General features: G+C 40.6%; 1 protein-coding gene across 4 annotated transcripts in view; it reads right to left on the reverse strand.

Annotated features, from left to right (window-relative positions):
- Positions 1–20,609, reverse strand: part of LOC139465037 (5'-AMP-activated protein kinase subunit gamma-1-like) — a 391,629-nt gene that overhangs the window by 242,285 nt on the left and 128,735 nt on the right. For 2 of the 4 annotated variants that reach the window (XM_071246715.1, XM_071246712.1), the window contains exon 2: positions 7,693–7,758. The exons of the other annotated variants lie outside the window; for them this stretch is intronic. In XM_071246715.1, coding sequence (XP_071102816.1) covers positions 7,693–7,758 — 66 coding nt within the window. The remainder of the gene's footprint in view (positions 1–7,692; positions 7,759–20,609) is intronic. 4 annotated transcript variants of the gene reach the window in all.

Here is a 20,609-nt window from a genome sequence, read left to right on the forward strand (position 1 = left end):
GTAATTAAGCGTTTTATCACAATTGATATGAACTAAAATCTTCCTGGTACAGCTAGCATGAACTGCTATTGTCACTGTGTTACCTCCCTTGATTTGGCGGCCAAACGTCTTGACGACAAAAGGGGAAAGCCGATAAATGGCTTAGTTTTGGTCTAAAAATTAAGACCACCAACCTGAGGAGTTGGGAGAAAAATACCCATAAACCGAACTATTTAAGAAAGAGTAATATTTACACATAATGAGGTGAAGGTTAGAGTGAAATGGGTTAGACAGCATGTTCAAGGTTATTGTATTCACATAGCAACATGCTTGGTGTGTAGTGTTGATGTGTGGTATGTGTGTGTCTACTTGCACTTGTCCAGACTTTCAGTCCAGTGGCCTGGTTTTAGCCCACCAGAGACACCATGCTGCAGTTTATCATCGTAATCCACTCAGACACAGCATACTGTCTCCTAGCCAACCAGTCCTTGTTTTATCTCTCCAGTCAGTGTCAGGCAAGCTAACAACATGTACCATCTTTAACATACATTGGTATGATGGTAGCCAGGGATCGAACCACGGACCCTCCAGTCTCTGGGCAGACACTCTATCCACTGGACTATAGAGTCCACACATTATGAACCTCACAAAATTTAATAGGACTGTTAGGCTGTTGCTATGCAAAATCAGAAACATGTTCTTGACAGTGTACCAAACAGGCTCCTCAAAACACTGTCAACACATTATTTTTTAGCCACATATTGTTTTGCCATAAACTTGCCAACCAATCTGATACAGAACTGTCAACAAATAAACCAGAGTAATTGTTACACCAACTTATAGCAACGTGGAGCACTTCACAATCTCCATGTGGCAAAACAAATGGTGGAAGGCATATTTACCCAGTTGCTGTCAAGCGTCTGTGCCAATATTTACATGAATGTATTGAGTATTGTCTGTTTCTTGGAGATACAAGTAATATTGATGTCATGTGGCCCAAGTTTGTCCAGGCTAATGTGGCCCAAGTTTGTACAGCATAATGTGGCCCAAGTTTGTACAGCGTAATGTGGCCCAAGTTTGTACAGGGTAATGTGGCCCAAGTTTGTCCAGGGTAATGTGGCCCAAGTTTGTACAGCGTAATGTGGCCCAATTTCATTCAGCGTTATGTGGCCCAAGTGATACCAGGATCACGCGGGGTACATTATAAGTGTTACCAGGATCACGAGGGGTATATTACAAGTGTTACCAGGATCACGAGGGGTATATTACAAGTGATACCAGGATCACGCGGGGTACATTATAAGTGTTACCAGGATCATGAGGGGTATATTACAAGTGATACCAGGATCACGCGGGGTACATTATAAGTGTTACCAGGATCACGAGGGGTATATTATAAGAGTTACCAGGATCACGCTGGGTACATTATAAGTGTTACCAGGATCACGAGGAGTACATGGGCTTCTTTGCGTCCCACGTCAGGTTTTAAACATCGAGCCAGAGGCATAAAACCACATATATCCCGAGTGATCCTGATACAACAATTTCATCTTACCGACTTGTTTTAATATGACATTGTAAAGGAATTCAAAGTTCAAAATTGAGAAAAAACAGCCATTCAATGGAGCTGAGGTTAACTTGTGCTATGTCACGTGACTTCCATTGACTTAGAAAAAGCATGCAGCCGTTTGCTTTGAAGCAGGGTATAAGGATATATTCCCCTGGTAAGAAATCCATGTGCAGCCTGTTTTCTTGCTTGCTGGGAAACAGGGATTTATTCTCTCAAAAATTTATTTCTCTCCAAGGTGGGACACACAATATTTTATGGAGATCACATCAACCAATCAGATCTCATTATTCTGACACAGACACCCGTGAAGATCCTGGGTAGAATAGGTCTTCAGCAACCATGCCAGCTGTAAAAGGTGACTATGCTTGTCGTAGGAGGGGACTAAGGGGATCGGGTGGTCAGGCTCACTGACTTGTTGATGCATGTCATCATATCCCAATTGCGTGGATCAATGTCAATCACTGGATTGTCTGGTCCAGACTAGATTATTTACAGACCGCTGTCATATATCTGGATTATTGCTGAGTGTGGCGTTAAACAACAAACAAAACAAACATTCTGATATGGAGGTATGATAATTAGTGAGTGAGTGAGTTTGGTTTAACGCCGCTTTTATCAGTTATCCAGTTATATCACGGCGTGTCAGCTTAATGTGGGAGGAAAGCCTGAAGTGATGCAGGTCTCAGACGTTTACCACTTCGGTGAAACCCACGAGCACGGGTATAGTGCTGACAAACCTAGAAACATAATCGGGGCGAATCGGGATTCGAACCCTCAATCATAGGTTTCTGGAGTGCCCAAGGGACGCAACTCTGCACAGCGAATCGCGGTGCCTTAGACGACTGGGCCACCCGTGTCCCCGGTATGATAATTAGATATGTCATTCTATTTAAATATACACTTGACATATGAGGATCAGTTTTGTGTGTCATGGAAAGATAACAAATATCCCTATCAAAAGTGGAGTGGTGTACACAAGCGAGTCAACATACACACATGACTTCACCACTGCTTGAAATAAAAGAAGGATGCCATTGTCATGGATAGATTAAGCCAAGTTCCCATATTTAAATACCATAGCCAAACCCAAGAAAAACATCTATTTCAATTCTATTTAATTATTTTACAATGAAAAGATTATCTTGTAATGTTGGCAGGCTGTTAATCAAAGGGACTAAACCAATTAACTAATCCTATCTCAAAATGATACTTGCATGACAACCTGTTTCAATTTCCTGAGAAAGCATTACTGAAACTATTTTCTGAAATTACATGCCATAAAAAACAGGTCTCCCCACATGTAACTGTCTTCTTGTATCATAAATGACATTATGATTGACATGCTCAAGCTGTAAAACATTGTGATTGATTGATTAAAGCCCGTTTAGCAATATCACTGTGGGTGTAAAAGAAACAGTGTTTTAACACATGGAACACATGGTGATTCAACCCCATCAGTCTCTTGGTAGGACAGGCCAATACCTGAACCACTCAGCTTATTACCTGACTGCCCCTGCAACATTAGCTGAAGCAACACATCAATGAATGGTTAACATCCTCAAGTAAGTGAGTGAGTGAGTGAGTGAGTGAGTTGGGTTCAGTGCTGCTTAGAACAGTATTTCAGTTGAATCAAAGTCAGTTTACTGAGGAAGAAAAGCCATGCAGGCCTTAAATATTTGCCACCTTTGAAAAATTTAAGTTGTTGACCTTTTTTCATAAACATGTCAACCTCATCAAGTTTCTGATATTTATAGCCGTGGGGCTACTTCCGGTCACAGGGAGGGGATGTAGATTACACAAGTATGCCCGGTGCAGGAACTCCTTCCTGCGAGATACAGCCGCTTGTGACAGGACTGGACTCCTTGCAGTCTTCAGTCAATGTTGTTTTATATCGCATATATCACATCCTTGAAGATCCGGGTTAGAATGGGTCTTCACCAAACCATGCTTGTCATAAAAGGCAACTTCTCTTCTCGTAAGACATGACATGGGATCGGGTGGTCAGGGTCGCTGTCTTGGCTGATGCATGTCATTGTATCCCAATTGCATGGATCAATGCTCATGATATCATTCACTGGATTATGTGGGCCAGATTAGATTATTTACAGACTGCCATCCCATAACTGTAATGTTGATGAGTGCAGTGTTAAACAACAAACATATAAACAAATAAACAGTATATTTCAGGCCAGAAAAATACAGCCCTAGTACCTTGTGTCCTGAAAGCAGACAAATGAAGGTTGGGTGGTTACAATGGGTATGTGGTTCATACTATCAACCACTAGTCTGTCTGGTCCATGATACATCTGGAATAGTGCTGCCCACAGCATGGCCATCACAACCAGCACAACCAGCAGGTGTCTTCACAGCTCCTCACAGACATTTGTGTGAAGATTCTAGAGTAGAATCGGCTTCCAGTAACCTATGTTTCTTGTTTTGTTTTGTTTGTTTGTTGTTTAACACCACACTCAGCAATATTCTAGCTCTATGACAGCGATCTGTAAAACATCAAGTCTGGGCCAGTCTCAATCCAGTGATTGACATCAGGAGCATCGATCCACACAATTGAGCCTTACCACCGGATCCTGCTAGTCGGCTGTTACAGTAAGCATGGGTTGCTGAAGACCTACTCTACCTCGGATCTTCAAGGATACCATGTTTCTTGTAAGAGTCTACTGAAATGCATCACTGGTTGTCAAGCTTTGTGACTTGACTGATTGTATAGTACTCAAAACAGTTAAGGACCATCCTTGTTACTATTGCTAATCTGTCATGCCAGATTACTGTAGTAATAAAAGAAGTGCATGCTCTTTAACTTTTTTTGAGTAGTATACATCATAATGCTCCAAGTAAACAGTTTATCAGGCTTCCAGTCACTGGTTTGCCCTGTTCAAATTTGATTATTTAATTCAGTTGTGTCATTAAACAACATTCACACACTCATGCTAACAGACAAATCCTACTAACCACGACAAACACGTTACAATGTTTTGTTATATGTCATCAAGCCTGGACCAGACAATCCTGTGACTGATATCCTGCGCAACGATCCACACTATCAGGAGATATGAAGCAACCAAGCCAGTCTGACCATCTGGGTCCCAATCCACAAAGTAATCTTTAAGCTACAATTGTCATAGCTCTGTGTTAATGTATGGGAGTAACGGTTGACTTAGAGGTTACATCACTTTGTGGAACTGGACCCTCAACCATGAAGTCGTCTCTAATGATTGCGGTGTGCATCACTCACTCACTCACTCACTCACTCACTCACTCACTCACTCACACACTCACTCACTCACACACACACACACATTATGGCCTCTTCCATCAAGCATAGGTTGCTATGGACCAATTGTAAACCCCCGAACATCTACAGGAATGGCACCAGAGGAACCAGTCTTCCCACCACCACCCAGCCTGTCTGTGACCCCCCATGTTTGTACCCCATGTATACATTGTGTCCCTGATGTACCTGAGCCTGGCTTACACCACAACCTGCTTGTCCTGCTTGTACCATGTATAGATACTCTACCAAGTGACATTCTACACTAGTCTCAGTGTTTACACTGCTGCCAATGCAAGGACACTTGTTAGTTCACTGCAAACACTTGTCAGACATGAGCAGCACAGCAAATGAAGGAAGGCTGCAATTCTAGCTCATACTTTACACTTACAACCTATCAGTTCCGAAACATCTTTTGTACTTTCAATCTCTGTATCAAAGTGTTAATCCACAACTGGTTTGACGGATGTGACAATCATTTTGATTCCACACAATATCTCTTTCAGGTTGTTGCCAAGATTTGGATATATTTTCAGTGACATGTGTGTTTGTATAATCTAAACAAGCAATGTTCCAGCAATACTCTTAACTTGTTGAAGAGTTGTTAACAACAGTAAAGTGACTTTTATCTCATGTCACACACACAAATCTACCCAAGCTCAATACAGCAATATTTTTTACCCTACAAAAGGAAAAAAATGAGTTAAATGCACTACAACAGAGACCATCTTTCAGACTTGTGAGTGTGTTGGGTTTAATGCCGCTTTGAACAGTACTCCATTTATATCCCAGCATGTCGCCTTAATTTGGTAGGAAAGCCCCAAACAGATCCAGGTCTCAGACATTTACGGCTTTGATGAAACCCACGAGCACAAGTGTGGTGCTGACAAACCCAGAAACATAATCAGGGCGAACAGGAATTCGAACCATAATTACAGGTTCCTGGTGTGCCCAAGGGACATGACTGAGCAGTGAAATGTTGCGCCTTTGAGGACTGGACCACCCGTGGCCACTTCAGACTCACTGGCAATAGACTATACAATTTCATATATAGATTATGATATGCAGGTGTAGAAACAGATTTGGTCACATCTATTTTGCTGAATGGACAGTTAGCAGACAACTGGCATTTCCAAATTATTTTATTGGCCTTTTTACAGTTGGTGGTCACATAAGTTATAGGTGAGATATTCTGAGACTTGGTCATATCAATTGAAGTCAAGATGACAATATGTTAAAAACTAATCTTTGACCTTCAATTTCCAATGTGGTTGTCCCTGATTCAATAAGTGGATCTCCATAAAAGCTACTGAGAAGTTTTTCTGAAAGGACTGATTCCAGCTGCTTCACTCATCTGAAAGTTGCTGAAATGGATTGATCTGAATCCATAACGGCAAATTTCCTTCAAGCTTAATCTGATTGTAGCAACAAGTTGATCTGTTTCTTTGATTATTTCTGCTGTGGCAACTAAAGTCAAGCTAGACCATATCTGGGATCTATTTTCATGACTTAACTGAATTTAGGTGACGGAACCGCATCTAAACGGCTGAATCATATCAAGGAGACCATATATCTGGGTGATCAACTGAACCATATATCTGAGTGATCAATTGAACCATATATCTGGGTGATCAATTGAACCACATATCTCGGTGATCAATTGAACCATATATCTGGGTGATCAACTGATCCATGTTTCTGGGTGATCAAATGAACCATATATCTGTGACTGAGCCTTTTTTAAATCATTAAACGGAAGTTGTATAACTAGACATTTGCTCTTTGAAGCCAATATCACATACAAACTATCTCTCTATCTGCTGAAGACCCGTGAAGATTTCGGGGTAGAATAGGTCTTCAGCAACCCATTCTTGCCATAAAAGGCGACTATGCTTGTCATAAGAGGCGACTAACGGGATCGGGTGGTCAGACTCACTGACTTGGCTGATGCATGTCATGGATCCCAATTGCATGGATTGATGCTCATGATATTAATCATGGGATTGTCTGGTCCAGACTCAAATATTTACAGACCGTCGTCATATAGCTGGAACATTGCTGAGTGCGGCGTTAAACAACAAACCAACCAACTATCTGCTGAAGGCTCACGGCACATACAGAACATTTCAAAGAGCTTGTGCTGCTGTAGTGCAATATGTCATGACAAAACGCAATCCTGGTTCGTGGAAAGTGCTTCACTTATTCAGACATCTTACTACCTGGGAACATGGAGACCTACAAATCTGCAGTATCAATTACTAATTCTGACGTCTTTTAAACAGAAAATACAACTGGTTTGTACAAGCTGCTGTCCTAAACATATAATAATTGACAAAGAATTCTTTTCCTGCACCGTGCTCATGGGTTTCATGCACTAGCTACTTTGGGCTTTCCTCCACGTTAGCCTGAAATGCCATGATATGACTGGAATATTGTTCAAAGCGGTGGTAAACTCACTCACTGCAAAAATCTATCCGCATAAATGACACTACTTTGCAAATGATTAGACCACAGTTTTCAATACACATCGGTACTCTGTGGATAAAAACACAACTGATAACTACTTGTTGGTCTTTCATGGACAAAAACAGAAACAAACAACTACTAATTCTCATTAACTACACAAGCATTTGGCCCACCTTCATGAGGGCTCTCTGTCCCAACAACAATCACATATCTACAGGACATATCTGAGATGGCATGCCGCAGTGATAGGGACTCTACCTGGAGGACGCATCTGGCACCTGGGACATCTCCAACACACAACAAAACTACATCATTAGTCTAAATTTGCATTCAATGACATACATACACAAAAACGTGCAGGTGCGACTCTGCAGGTGCACACACCACCTACCGTAGTCCGGGCGGGGACGGAGCCACGCCTCCGCTGGTCTCTCTGGGTCTTTATCAACATTTGTTCCTGGTAAAAATCAACAGGTTTGTCAGTATCAGGAATATCATACAAGGTCCCAGGAGCCGCATACGATTTCCGTCGCAGACGGGGACGTTCAAATCCAAGGAAATTCATGCTGGTATATATGACAACAGTGTTTTTCAAAAAGTCACTACAATATTCCTCAAGGGTAAATCAGCATGGATTAAGCACATCAAAGTAAGCCATAACAGATCCAATGTTTGTCGTGGACAGTTGTGATATTTCCACCGATTGTGATCGCTCCCACGAGTAACGGTCTAAGCAGTGCCTTTCTGTCAGTACATGAGAGGAACTGTGTCAGCTGAAAGACTTGCTATTGATTCCGTCTTCCCACCGTCTATCCCTGGATTCTCTCACACAGCCAACAAAGTCTACTTTCACTAGTAACCTCAATTTTTAATCTTGATCAATGTGAAGCCATTCGCCAGTGCCCGATCCGATGACCGACACATTTCCATTACGTCACACTCAAAGCACTGATCGGAACCACACCATTTCCATAATTGCAACACTCAATATCCATCTTCATAGATCCAACTCCGATCGATACTAGTTAGCCGATCTACCCACTGACTGCAAACAAATATGAGATATTAAGATCTTAGCTGTGAAGGCTTATTCCAGCTGATACTTGTGTGAATGGTAAACAGTGTTTGGAAGGACATAAACACACCCCCTGCCTGCCGTGGAATACCCAACTGTCAAGTCAACTGTGACCACTTATCCTTTGACTGACAGACGGTGGGAGTACATGATATACTTCAAACTGATACGTAATCGCACACGTACCAACACCACTGGCTCAATGGATAGATTACACTGTTACTTCACGTGGCAGTGGGAGTAATATAAACAAACACGGAGTACCTGCCTGACCTCCACCCAGTCAGATCCCAACTGTCAGTGCAAATACCCTCATACCCAGCTGCCAAAATGTCCTTAGAAGAAAAGTCCTCAGAAGAAAATTCCTAGGAAAAAAGTCCTCAGAACAAATGTTCTCTGAGGAAACCTGTTAACTGATTGCCTTCGCAGCTCTGATAATCCTGCCTCAACAGAAATCCTGAACCAATCACCGTTATATTTTCCAATAATGATGACAGGCGTGTTTTGCTGGCAACAGACTTATTTACACTGACAGTAAACACAGGCTCCGTAACACACGCAATGACTATCCATCAGGGGTAGAAGCAGCACTGACCAGCCACAGGTGATTACAGACAGGTATCAAACAGTTATTCCAGCTCTGTGCATCCTAACCCAAGATAGCCTTGTAAAACAGCAGCTCTATAAACAACCGATCTAAACACTGATGACTTGTGTGGGATACAGCACCATGTCGACAGTGCTGTATACACTTTATATCCCACTGGTGGATAAGCTGTATATCTGCCTGTTGATGCTGAACACAGAGACTAACTGCCTGCGACCTGTACACAATCTTCTCATGCACTCGATAATCACACTTGCTGTGAGCTGGAGTTAAGACAGAGTTGTTTGTGCTTCAAGTGGCTCAGTCCGTAGTGCAAGTCATCTAGTTGTAGGTCGTAGTACAAGGCAGTAATAACTAGTAACACCAACTCTGACCGAGTTACGACACCACCCCAACTACACTAATCACCAGCCAGTATCCATATCACCCTTGTCCAGCCCACACTGTTACACACAGGTACATACAACAACAGCTTTACGTGTGAGTGGATCCAGATCTCTGAAGTATACGACGACTCAGCCGAGTGGAACCATATACTATAGGATTACCTATATAGATCTATGCCACAATATTGGACAAGGACCTGAAAATACTTCCTCTAATCGTGGACAAACAGCATGCTGACTATAGCTCTCCAATACTTGACTAACGCCATGTTTCCATGTAATCCTATTGAGAATGGGCCGACCTATTCTATGGGTATGCAGTGTTTACAAACAAACTGGCAAACAGCTCAGCTTATTGGGTGCTTCAATGTAAACTAACTGTTAATTGCTTTCATCATACATTGTGACAGGTTAGATCTGGTGGGATCCAGGTATGGACCTGATGAGTTTACAGCAGATCCGTGTGATGTGTTTCCCTGCAATGCATCATGACTATACAAGGGACAAATGTTCCGCTGGGCTCCAAGCCTTGTCCCGAGGGGTAACACTTAATGTAGATGGCTCTGGGAAACAGGATTAAAAGAATTCACAAATCAATACAATTATCTGTTATCTATAACCTGGATTATACACATGAATAATTCATTAGATAATATCTGTTCCATGTCTATGTCAAAAAGGACTATATATAGACCTAAATAAATTATCAGTTCCATGTTACTGTATTTCCTCTGTTAGATGCCAGACCTCCAATACACGCCGGCCTCTCATTGAGGCTGAATTATACACTCTGTCCAAAACAAAGAAGCTGGGTGTTTTACACTGTACTCTGGGTCACTTATACTGTGGTATGTTTGTGATTCATAATGACCATTTCCTGCCAATTTCATATCACTGGGAAATATGTATTTATTCATAAATAATCAGTAAGTTTCATATCAGTTGGATATAGTAGTATGAGTATTCATATATCATTATTTCAATGAAGATCTCTATCACCTGTAATTTTGAACAACACTTTTAATATTTCATTGAAGATCCCTATTACCTGTAATTTCGAACAACACTATTAATATTTCAATGAAGATCTCTATTACCTGAATTTCGAACAACACTTTTAATATTTCAATGAAGATCTCTATTACCTGTAATTTCGAACAACACTTTTAATATTTCAATGAATATCTCTATTACCTGTAATTTCGAACAACACTTTTAATATTTCAATGAAGATCCCTATAACTTGTAATTTTGAACAACACTTTTAATATTTCAATGAAGATCTCTATTACCTGAATTTCGAACAACACTTTTAATATTTCAAAGAAGATCCCTATTACTTGTAATTTTGAACAACACTATTAATATTTCAATGAAGATCTCTATTACCTGAATTTCGAACAACACTATCATTATTTCAATGAAGATCTCTATTACCTGTAATTTTGAACAACGCTATTAATATTTCAATGAAGATCTCTTTCACCTGTAATTTCAAATAACACTATTGATATTAAATCTTCAAGCAACAGTTCTGCCTGGTGACATACATATCCCTGACTGTCTCCTGTGAACACACACCAATCTGTTTCCATCTTATCTCCATCCCACAACAAGCTTTAGATGCATCTCATTGATGGCGGAGTCAGGATCCTGTAATTCTTGTTATGACAAGGGAAAGGCCCAGAATCCCATCAGAACAGTCTTATGCTGCCAGATAAGAAACATTAATTGTCTTTGAAAGCAGATTCTCACTGTTTTGAACAAAGCAGGTGCTATTGATGTTCTCATAGCCGGGAACTATTCAAAAAGTAGTTTTAATCAAGATCTGACAATTGCTAAGAATTGAAACAAAAGACTCTCTGCATACTACACAGACATTGCAATGCAATACACATGTGCACATGTATCAGGGAAATTAATTTCAGTAAGAAAGTAAGTAAGTAATTTCGCAGTCTAAATTTTGTTATGTGATGATTGACAAGTTGATGCTAATTGTTCCATTGTTTGTGAAGCAACAAAATATCAACACATATTGTTGCACATAATGAACGATGATGTCATCCACACGTCAGAAGATCTTGTACACAATCCACCAGGTCACATTCCATAATCAGCCGATCATGTACTTCACAGAATCTTGTTACGAACAATCTTGTGTTACGAACAATCTTGTGTTATGTACAATCGTATGTGATGCATAATCTTATGTGGCGTAAAATCTTATGTGGCGTAGAATCTTATGAGATGTAGAATCTTTTGTGATGTACAATCTTATGTGATGTACAATCTTATGTGATGTACAATCTTATGTGATGTACAATCTTATGCGATGTAGAATATTATGTGGCATAGAATCTTATGTGGCGTAGAATCTTATGAGATGTAGAATCTTTTGTGATGTAGAATCTTATGTGATGTACAATCTTATGTGATGTACAATATTATGTGATGTACAATCTTATGTGCTGTACAATCTTATGCGATGTAGAATTATATGTGATGTACAATATTATGTGATGTACAATCTTATGCGATGTAGAATTATATGTGATGTTGAATCTAATGTTATGTACAATCTTGTGTGATGTACAATCTTATGTGATGTAGAATTATATGTGATGTTGAATCTAATGTTATGTACAATCTTGTGTGATGTACAATCTTATGTGCTGTACAATCTTATGCGATGTTGAATTATATGTGATGTACAATATTATGTGATGTACAATCTTATGCGATGTAGAATTATATGTGATGTTGAATCTAATGTTATGTACAATCTTGTGTGATGTACAATCTTATGTGATGTACAATCTTATGTGATGTACAATCTTATGCTATGTAGAATCTTGTGTGATGTACAGTATGCTAAGGTAAAGTGAAGTAAAGTACAAAAGTGTGTTAAGTGTGTGGGTGTGTCAGAACTGGTTGATGCAAGTCATTGTATCCTAATCACATGGATCGATGCTCATGATGTCAATCACAGACCACCATCATATAGTTGGAATATTGCTGGGTGTGATGTTCAACAACAAACAAACAAACAAACAAAGACACAGCAATACAAGCAACAGAGGTGAGAACCTGGCTCCACTAACCCAGGTCTCCACAGGACTCAGGTCTGTAAAGTAACGTAAGGTTGTGTCAAGTTATGAAATTCGATACTGCCCAGTTGAACTGTGAATTCAACACTTAATCATATGCTAGAGTGGAGCCAACTTGCTACATTAGCACGTTATAACACACTTTGTACTCAGCTCTTTTTATGTCTTTTCATTTGTTAATGTACCACGCCAGCTACCTGCTCCCATCAATACTAAGTAACTACACACTGAGTACTGTGTAATGTCAGTGAGGGCAGAAGTCAGCTAACTAAGTAACTAAGGCAAGCACTTGGTGAATCCTGTGGGAAGTGAGTGCATGCAGTGTCGGTAAGCAGGTTCATATACAGACGGCAAGGCCCAAGACTTTTAAGGACTTTAAAAAGACTTTTCAAGGCAACACCTTTTTATGCAAGGATAGAACAATCTTAACATTTCTCGTACACATTGTTGTGACAGAGTTGATATGCATGGCTTAACCTTGTGTTCAACAGGGCCAGCGATAAGCCTAATCTAGACTCAGTGCAGAATGGAGGAAAACCTGAAACATTTTTAATGTAAAAGAAAATGAAAACATTGATAAAATACAGCCAAATTAAGTCAAATCCAAGTTCCATTTGTGAATATTCAAGGTGGCTAGGGTGTGGTGAAATACATTGAACATCCCATTCCAGATTATAGCAATGTACGGTTTAGTGTGTGCACTGATCGTGGGCAATGAGACACAATGCCACACTTTAACATGGGTGTCCCACTCATTATGTCGATACAAATTTAGGAATATCAATACTAAATTTACAGTCTGTGCATAATACTTTCGAGTCTATTTAGCTGAATTTAGCTTTTAGCATTAGGGGTCTCATACATTTTGGTGTTCTTATGTAGTCTTTTATTAGCTGAGCTTACAAGACAGAACAGAATTTTACTTCAGACCAGTGGCTGAAGTCGCACACTGTGTTATTAATTCACAGCGTCAGAAATAGTTACATTTCTTAAGATTACCCTGGTTAATATGGACAATATGAAAGCATAAACTGAATTTAGAAACTTAATGGATCAAGATTTTTCATATTTTTCTCATATTTATTCTCAAGTTGATTAATGCAGGTCTAGATAGAATCATTTTAACTGTACACATACAGAATAATTATGTTTGTTGTTATAATCATCTTCACTAAATGTTCCAGAAGCCACAGAGAATGTATGTGTGTGTGTGTGTGTGTGTGTGTGTGTGTGTGTGTGTGTGTGTGTGTGTGTGTGTGTGTGAGAGAGAGAGAGAGAGAGAGAGAGAGAGAGAGAGAGAGAGAGAGAGAGAGAGAGAGAGAGAGAGAGAGAGAGAGAGAGAGAGAGAGAGAGAGAGAGAGAGAGAGAGAGAGAGAGAGAGAGAGAGAGAGAGAGAGAGAGAGAGAGAGAGAGAGAGAGAGAGAGAGAGAGAGAGCTGGTATGAAGGTGGTGTTTCAGGCAAGTATATGTGATATTCAGAGAGTTAAACAAACATCTCAACATCTATTTCCTTCCTAACCCAAGCCAATGGCCTGGACTTACAAAAACTTGTATCACTGAATGCTTACAGGTTAAGGATGAAAGAAAACGTGTAAGTACATGTGCAGTGGAGAAAGCTGACCACGTGGGCAGAGCGAGTCCACATCCAGTTCACTGTTGTTGCTTTTTGTTGTCAATTACAGGAACATAGTTAACTTCGTTTGTTTGCTGTATAACTCCACACTCCATAATAATCCAGCAATATGATCTCCCCAGACAATCCTGTGATTGACATCATGTGTGAGGGAGTTAGGTTTAACGTCACTTTTAACAGTAATCCAGTTATATCACGGCATGTCAGCTTAATGTGGAAGGAAAGCCTGAGGTGATTCAGTCTCAGACGTTCACAACTTTGGTGAAACCAATGAGCATGGGTATGGGGCTGACAAACCAAGAAACATAATCGGTGCCAACTAGGATTAGAAACCAAGATCATAGGTTTCTGGCATGTCCAAGGAACAGAACTGGGCCATGACTTGGCCACCTGTGCCCCCGATTGACATCGTGAACATCAATCTGTGCCATTGGGATGTGATGACATGCATCAACCATGTCAGCGAGTCTGACCATCAGATTCCCATTAGACGCCTCTCACAACAAGCATGAGTTGATGAAAACCAAATCTAACCTTGATCCCCATGGGTCTATATAGGTAAGGGGTGGGTATGGTAAAAGTCTTTTGTTGTAGAAAAAATAACATATGTCATCTTCATGTGGGAGTAAGCTGATACATGTTGTCCATCACACAACAGATAATCAGCCAGAGCTGATACCATATGGGAATTGGTGACTGTCAATTAACACTGCTTTATATAGCAGTCTGATGTACTGCAGCTACACCATGACTATGTACGTAGAATCAAGTTTGGCAATCAAGTGGTTGATAGCAACAATCCACAAAATCAAGGTACGGAGAGACCAAAACAGCCAGGTCACAAGACACCCAATCCATATTTTAGTCAGCTCTACAAGCCACCCAATCCATGTTTCAGTCAGCTCTACAAGCCACCCAATCCTTGTTTCAGTCAGCTCTATAAGCCACCCAATCCATGTTTCAGTCAGCTCTACAAGCCACCCAATCCATGTTTCAGTCAGCTCTACAAGCCACCCAATCCATGTTTCAGTCAGCTCTACAAGCCACTCAATCCTTGTTTCAGTCAGCTCTACAAGCCACTCAATCCATGTTTCAGTCAGCTCTACAAGCCACCCAATCCATGTTTCAGTCAGCTCTACAAGCCACCCAATCCATGTTTCAGTCAGCTCTACAAGCCACCCAATCCATGTTTCAGTCAGCTCTACAAGCCACCCAATCCTTGTTTCAGTCAGCTCTACAAGCCACTCAATCCATGTTTCAGTCAGCTCCACAAGCCACCCAATCCTTGTTTCAGTCAGCTCTACAACAGACAGACTGCCGGGGACTTGCCTGACCCTAGATTGCTCTCTGTGAGCAAGATAAAGCCAGTTATTCTACACACCCATAAATAATTTGAAATTTTTCACACAAGGTCTCATTGTTCTAGGTTCCTTTGTCAATTAAGTCCCTGAGACAGGGCTATGTTGGTCTGGCTATCACAATCATAAAACTGCATCTGTCACCATGACAACACTTCAACAGCTCAGAATACTCAAAACGCTGTTGTAATTTCAAACAAGATATCTTAAGAAGTATGTAATGTACGTAAACCCACGTATATACCCAGATATAGCCCTAAGACCCTGCTAATTCCTTCTGGTCACAAGAGAATCAATAATTATCACCAGTTATCCTGATACCATACTAGAAAATGGAAGCTGGTACTGTATCTACAAGCTCTACAAAAAGTCTTGGCAAACCAATCGATCAGGTTTCCAACTTGAAGCCCTGCACTACTGAAGACTCACTTGCATAACATCACTTTTAAGTACCTACTGCATATCCAATTACTTATTCTTTGATGCATCTATGAATGGCGTGGTTATGGCTTTCAATGGAGAGCATTGTTGTCACATGTGAAATTAAATCCCATTTGCAACCTGCTCACAGAATGTCTTTATTTCAAGGACATGGCAAATATATGGCCGTTGAATACAAAGAACAGCAACACAACACAACACAACACATCATTCAACAGGTACATGAGCATCAGGGTTGTACAATTGTACATTATGAGCTTCGATCCCCGCAATTGGGATACGCAGACATGCATCAACGAAGACAACAAGCTGACCATTCGACCCGTTAGTTGTTTCTTACAATAAGCATTGTTGCCAAACATGGGTTCTTGCAGAGTTGTGATTGCCTCAGTGGTCTTGTTGTAGTGAGTGAGTATGGTTTTACGCCGTTTTTAGCAATATTCCAGCAATATCACGGTTGGGGACACCAGAAATGGGCTTCACACATTGTACCCATGTCGAGAATCGTACCCGGGTCTTCTGCGTGACGAGCGAACGCTTTAACCACTAGGCTACCCGACCGCCCTGGTCTTGTGGTAGAGCTTCCGCCCAGAGAATGGAAGGTCCGGGGTTTGATCCCCGGCCGCATAATACCAAAAGACGTTAAAAGATGGTACTTGTTGTTACCCTGTCTGGCGCTCTGCATTAAGAGGATAAAACAAGGACTGGTCAGCTCAGAGTCAGTATACTGTGTTTGAGTGGGGTATGGTTTCTCAGGGAGCTAGCACTATAAATCTCTCTCACACACACAGACACACACAGACACACACAGCTATATAAATGCAATAATGTTGGGCGGGATGTTAAACCCCATTTCACCTCACCTCACCTGTAGAGTTGTAAAAACCCATAAACAGTTGGAAATGTTTCGCTCATGTCACATACTTACTACACAATGGTACACACATTAAATGTTTTATGCTGTTTCATGGAGACCATTCCATGGATCATTCTTGCTACGATTCATAAGCAAATGTCGTGTAGTTTCAAACTAACATTGAACAAGCAAATGTTAATGGTTGAAAGACAACCTTAAGAACAAAAGCTAACATGGAAGTTCCCTCCAGGTGTAGTTGAATGGACATTATTACTTAATTTTTATAAACATGGTGTTGGTATCAACATGAAAATACAGTGCTATAAATAATACTAAGACAATGCTATTGTTTATAAATAGTATGCCAGCGGCTAAATCCTAATATTGTCACAGTGCCAAGGTGATTATCGCAAATCTATATGGTACCAACCCTAAGCTGACAATAGAGCTATTGTTGCTTGGCTATTTTAATAGAGCTGTTCACCTTCAACAAGCAATGAAGCAAAACACAAAGTCTTTGACCCCAAACACAAGCAGGGATCTCATGACCTGCCCCTTGCAACCACATTCACATGATGGCCAAATTTACCACTTGAGTGATCCACCATTTTCTGTTGCAGCGCTTCCACCTTGACCACTGGATGGGTCATGTTACCTTCAACAAGTGTTGATAGCATGAGTCTTGCCTCCACCACATCAGTGTCGGGAAGAAAGGAAGTGAGCAAGTACGCTTTTACCCCGCTTTTAGCAATATTCCAGCAATATCTCATCAGGGGACACCAGAAATGGACTTCACACATTGTACCCAAGTGAGGAACTGAACCCTTTTCACCGGTGTGACAAGCGATCGGTGTGACGAGCAAACGCTTTAACCACTTGGCTACCCCACCTCTCTCTGGTCTGGGTCCTTAAAGTTTGTCTCATGCCCTCAACCATATTATTTTCCATTCCACCCAGCCCTTACTATAAAGCTATAGTCCCAAATATAGCATTTTCCACAGGTTCTGAATCTCCCATTTTGCTAGGGCTCCTTTTCACCTGGAGACTTTCAATGTAAAGGACAACGCGCTCCAGTCCCATGCCCATTTATAGTCAAGAACTAGACTTTCTGCATCTCCCATCTCACTTGGGCTCCTTTTCAATCTAAATGTAGCTGTTTGTTTCAATCAAAAAATAAAACATTTCAGAGACTAACTGTTAGTCTTGGGTCCTTGAAGTTTGCTGCTTCGGTAAGACTGACATCTGGAGACTTTCGATGTAAAGGACAACGCGCTCCAGTCCCATGCCCATTTATGGTCAAGAACTAGACTTTGTAATTTGAGTCTTGTGTATTACAGACAGTAATGTTTGACCCAAGACATTAAAACATGTCAAACACACAAGTATCTCTATAATTAAGGTAATCATGGACTGCTAGACCCACACACAAAAAGAATTTCAACTTACAAAAATACAAAAGTATTGTTTGGGCCGAGACATTAAAACTGTCCCCCTTCCCCCCTTCATCTGATAACGTGCTGACATCCATGTACCTGATGCCATGGTAACCTCCAAGTTAGTCTGTCACATTTAGACATTTAGTCCCAGAAATAAAGTTTTCTAATTCACAAATACATATCTACAAAATAAAAAGAATAAAATCCAAATGGAGCCCAGATGAATCCTTTATTTCAATCTCGACTTGCCAAATCATTCTAGACTTGAGTTAGACTACTTTTTAAAAGATTTCTCTTATCTGGGATAATACAGACCCTGAAACAAATATATCCAATACACCCCATGCAAGTCTATACCAGTGAGCAAGTCTAGATTACTGCAGTTTCTGAAAATGAAGAGTCTGGGCTCCTTTTTATTATATTATTTTAATAAATTAACAACTGTTTTTTTCCTGTAAGATACTCATTTCAGAGACTAGATGTTAGTCTAACCTCGAAGTAACAATACTGGGTAAAGAAAATTGTATGTCTGTGAAGCTGATGCTGCATGCATGTTCACATCGCGATTCAGCTGCAAACTGTCCGTCAGCCACACAGCCTGCAGCAGCAACCCTAAATGTCACACATCTCAGTCTCGCCTTCTGTCACAAGCAATGCTTCACTCTCGCTCATCAAATCGGTTTTAAAGGTCATTGTGAAGATATCTATACCTTTAAACCCTCTTTCATCAGGGCAGTCAATTAACACAACAAACAGCCTAGTTTCATGCTGCAACAACAACCATTTAAACAATTCCATGTGCCTGCAATACACCACATAGGGAATCAAGTTATTTTATCAGCATTTGTACCTGTTCACAAGACCATTCTGTGGTGTAGTGGATAGAGCGCCTGCCTGGACACTGGAAGGTGGGTGGTTTGATCCCCAGATACATCATACCAAAAGACATTTTTTCCAATCATTTTTATTCCAGTTTCAGTGGTTACATACACAGTGATATATATATATATATATATATATATATATATATATATATATATATATAGCATTATTAACCATTTGGAGGATAGGCCTTGATCATGTAGGATCGAGCAAGATGTTCTGGCATGAAAGTTGTTAACACCATATTTATGAGCAATCATAGAAAGATAAGCAAATAATAAAAGAGTAAACAATACCAAACTATAATATTGTAATCATTATAAAAGATTGTATTCGTTGTTACCCAATCTGGCACTCAGCATTTAGGGGTTAAAACAAGGACTGATCAGACCGGAGTCAGTATACTGTGTCTGAGTTGGGTATTCATGGTTTTTAAAGCGTGGTATGGTATCTCAGTGGGCAAGCACTAAAAAAAGCATAACTCTGGACAAGTACAGTGTCAGAAACTAACATTTTTCATCCACTAGTCCTTATAATGATAAAATATAGCAAAACCCTTAAAAAGGCAAATTTCTACTGGTCCTAATGATACCTTTACCATTGGGCAGTTTGGCAAGGACTACAGGACTAGTGCCAATTTCTGAAGCTGAAGTACAAGCAGCGAGATGCATGAACTTTGCTATATATGTGTAATAATCTTGAACGCGACATTAAACTCTATTTCACCTCATACCACCTCGTGTTCATCAAGAGAAGTCAATGTATTTCCTCTCAGATGTCTTGAGGGATTAGTCTGGGGCAGCTGCAAACCAGGATTGAGTGAGTGAATACTGTTTCATGTCGCAGTGCAATATTCAAGCTGTAACACAATAACCAGTATAATAACCACACCAATGTTCAACATTGTAACCACTCATCACGGCCGGGGTGACAAGCAAGGGGTGATGGGGAGCTGGGTTGGGCTGAAGCAATTCATCAAAGTCACACATCCAGCCTGGCCAAACTTTATTGACAACACAATAACTATCAGGGTCCACTCATACCGAGTTTGAAATTTTTATCAAGAAAAAGAAAAGCTTTCAAATGGGCAGAACAGAAACAGGATGTCATAGCACAAAGCGAAAATTTGATTTTCCAACCTCACAACATTGTACTTATCTGTTTTATACAGTGAGTGAGTGAGTGAGTGAGTGAGTGAGTGAGTGAGTGGGGTTTAACGCCACTTTTAACAGTATTCCAGTTATATCATGGCGTGTCAGCTTAATGTGGGAGGAAAGCCCAAACCGGTGCAGGTCTCAGACGTTTACAACTTTGGTGATACCTATGAGCATGGGTATGGTGCTGACAAACCTAGAAACATAATTGGGGCGAACCGGGATTCGAACCCACAATCACAGGTTTCTGGCCCAGGGGACACAACTCTGCACAGTGAATCGCTGCGCCTTAGGCAACTGGGCCACTCGTTCCCCCTCTGAGAATGAACCTTCAAATGATCATGGCCGCTGAAGGGGACTCTACCACAAGATG

The sequence above is a fragment of the Haliotis cracherodii genome, unplaced genomic scaffold (genome assembly GCF_022045235.1).
Source record: "Haliotis cracherodii isolate W230 unplaced genomic scaffold, xgHalCrac1.p SCAF_17, whole genome shotgun sequence".
Lineage (NCBI taxonomy): Eukaryota > Metazoa > Mollusca > Gastropoda > Lepetellida > Haliotidae > Haliotis > Haliotis cracherodii.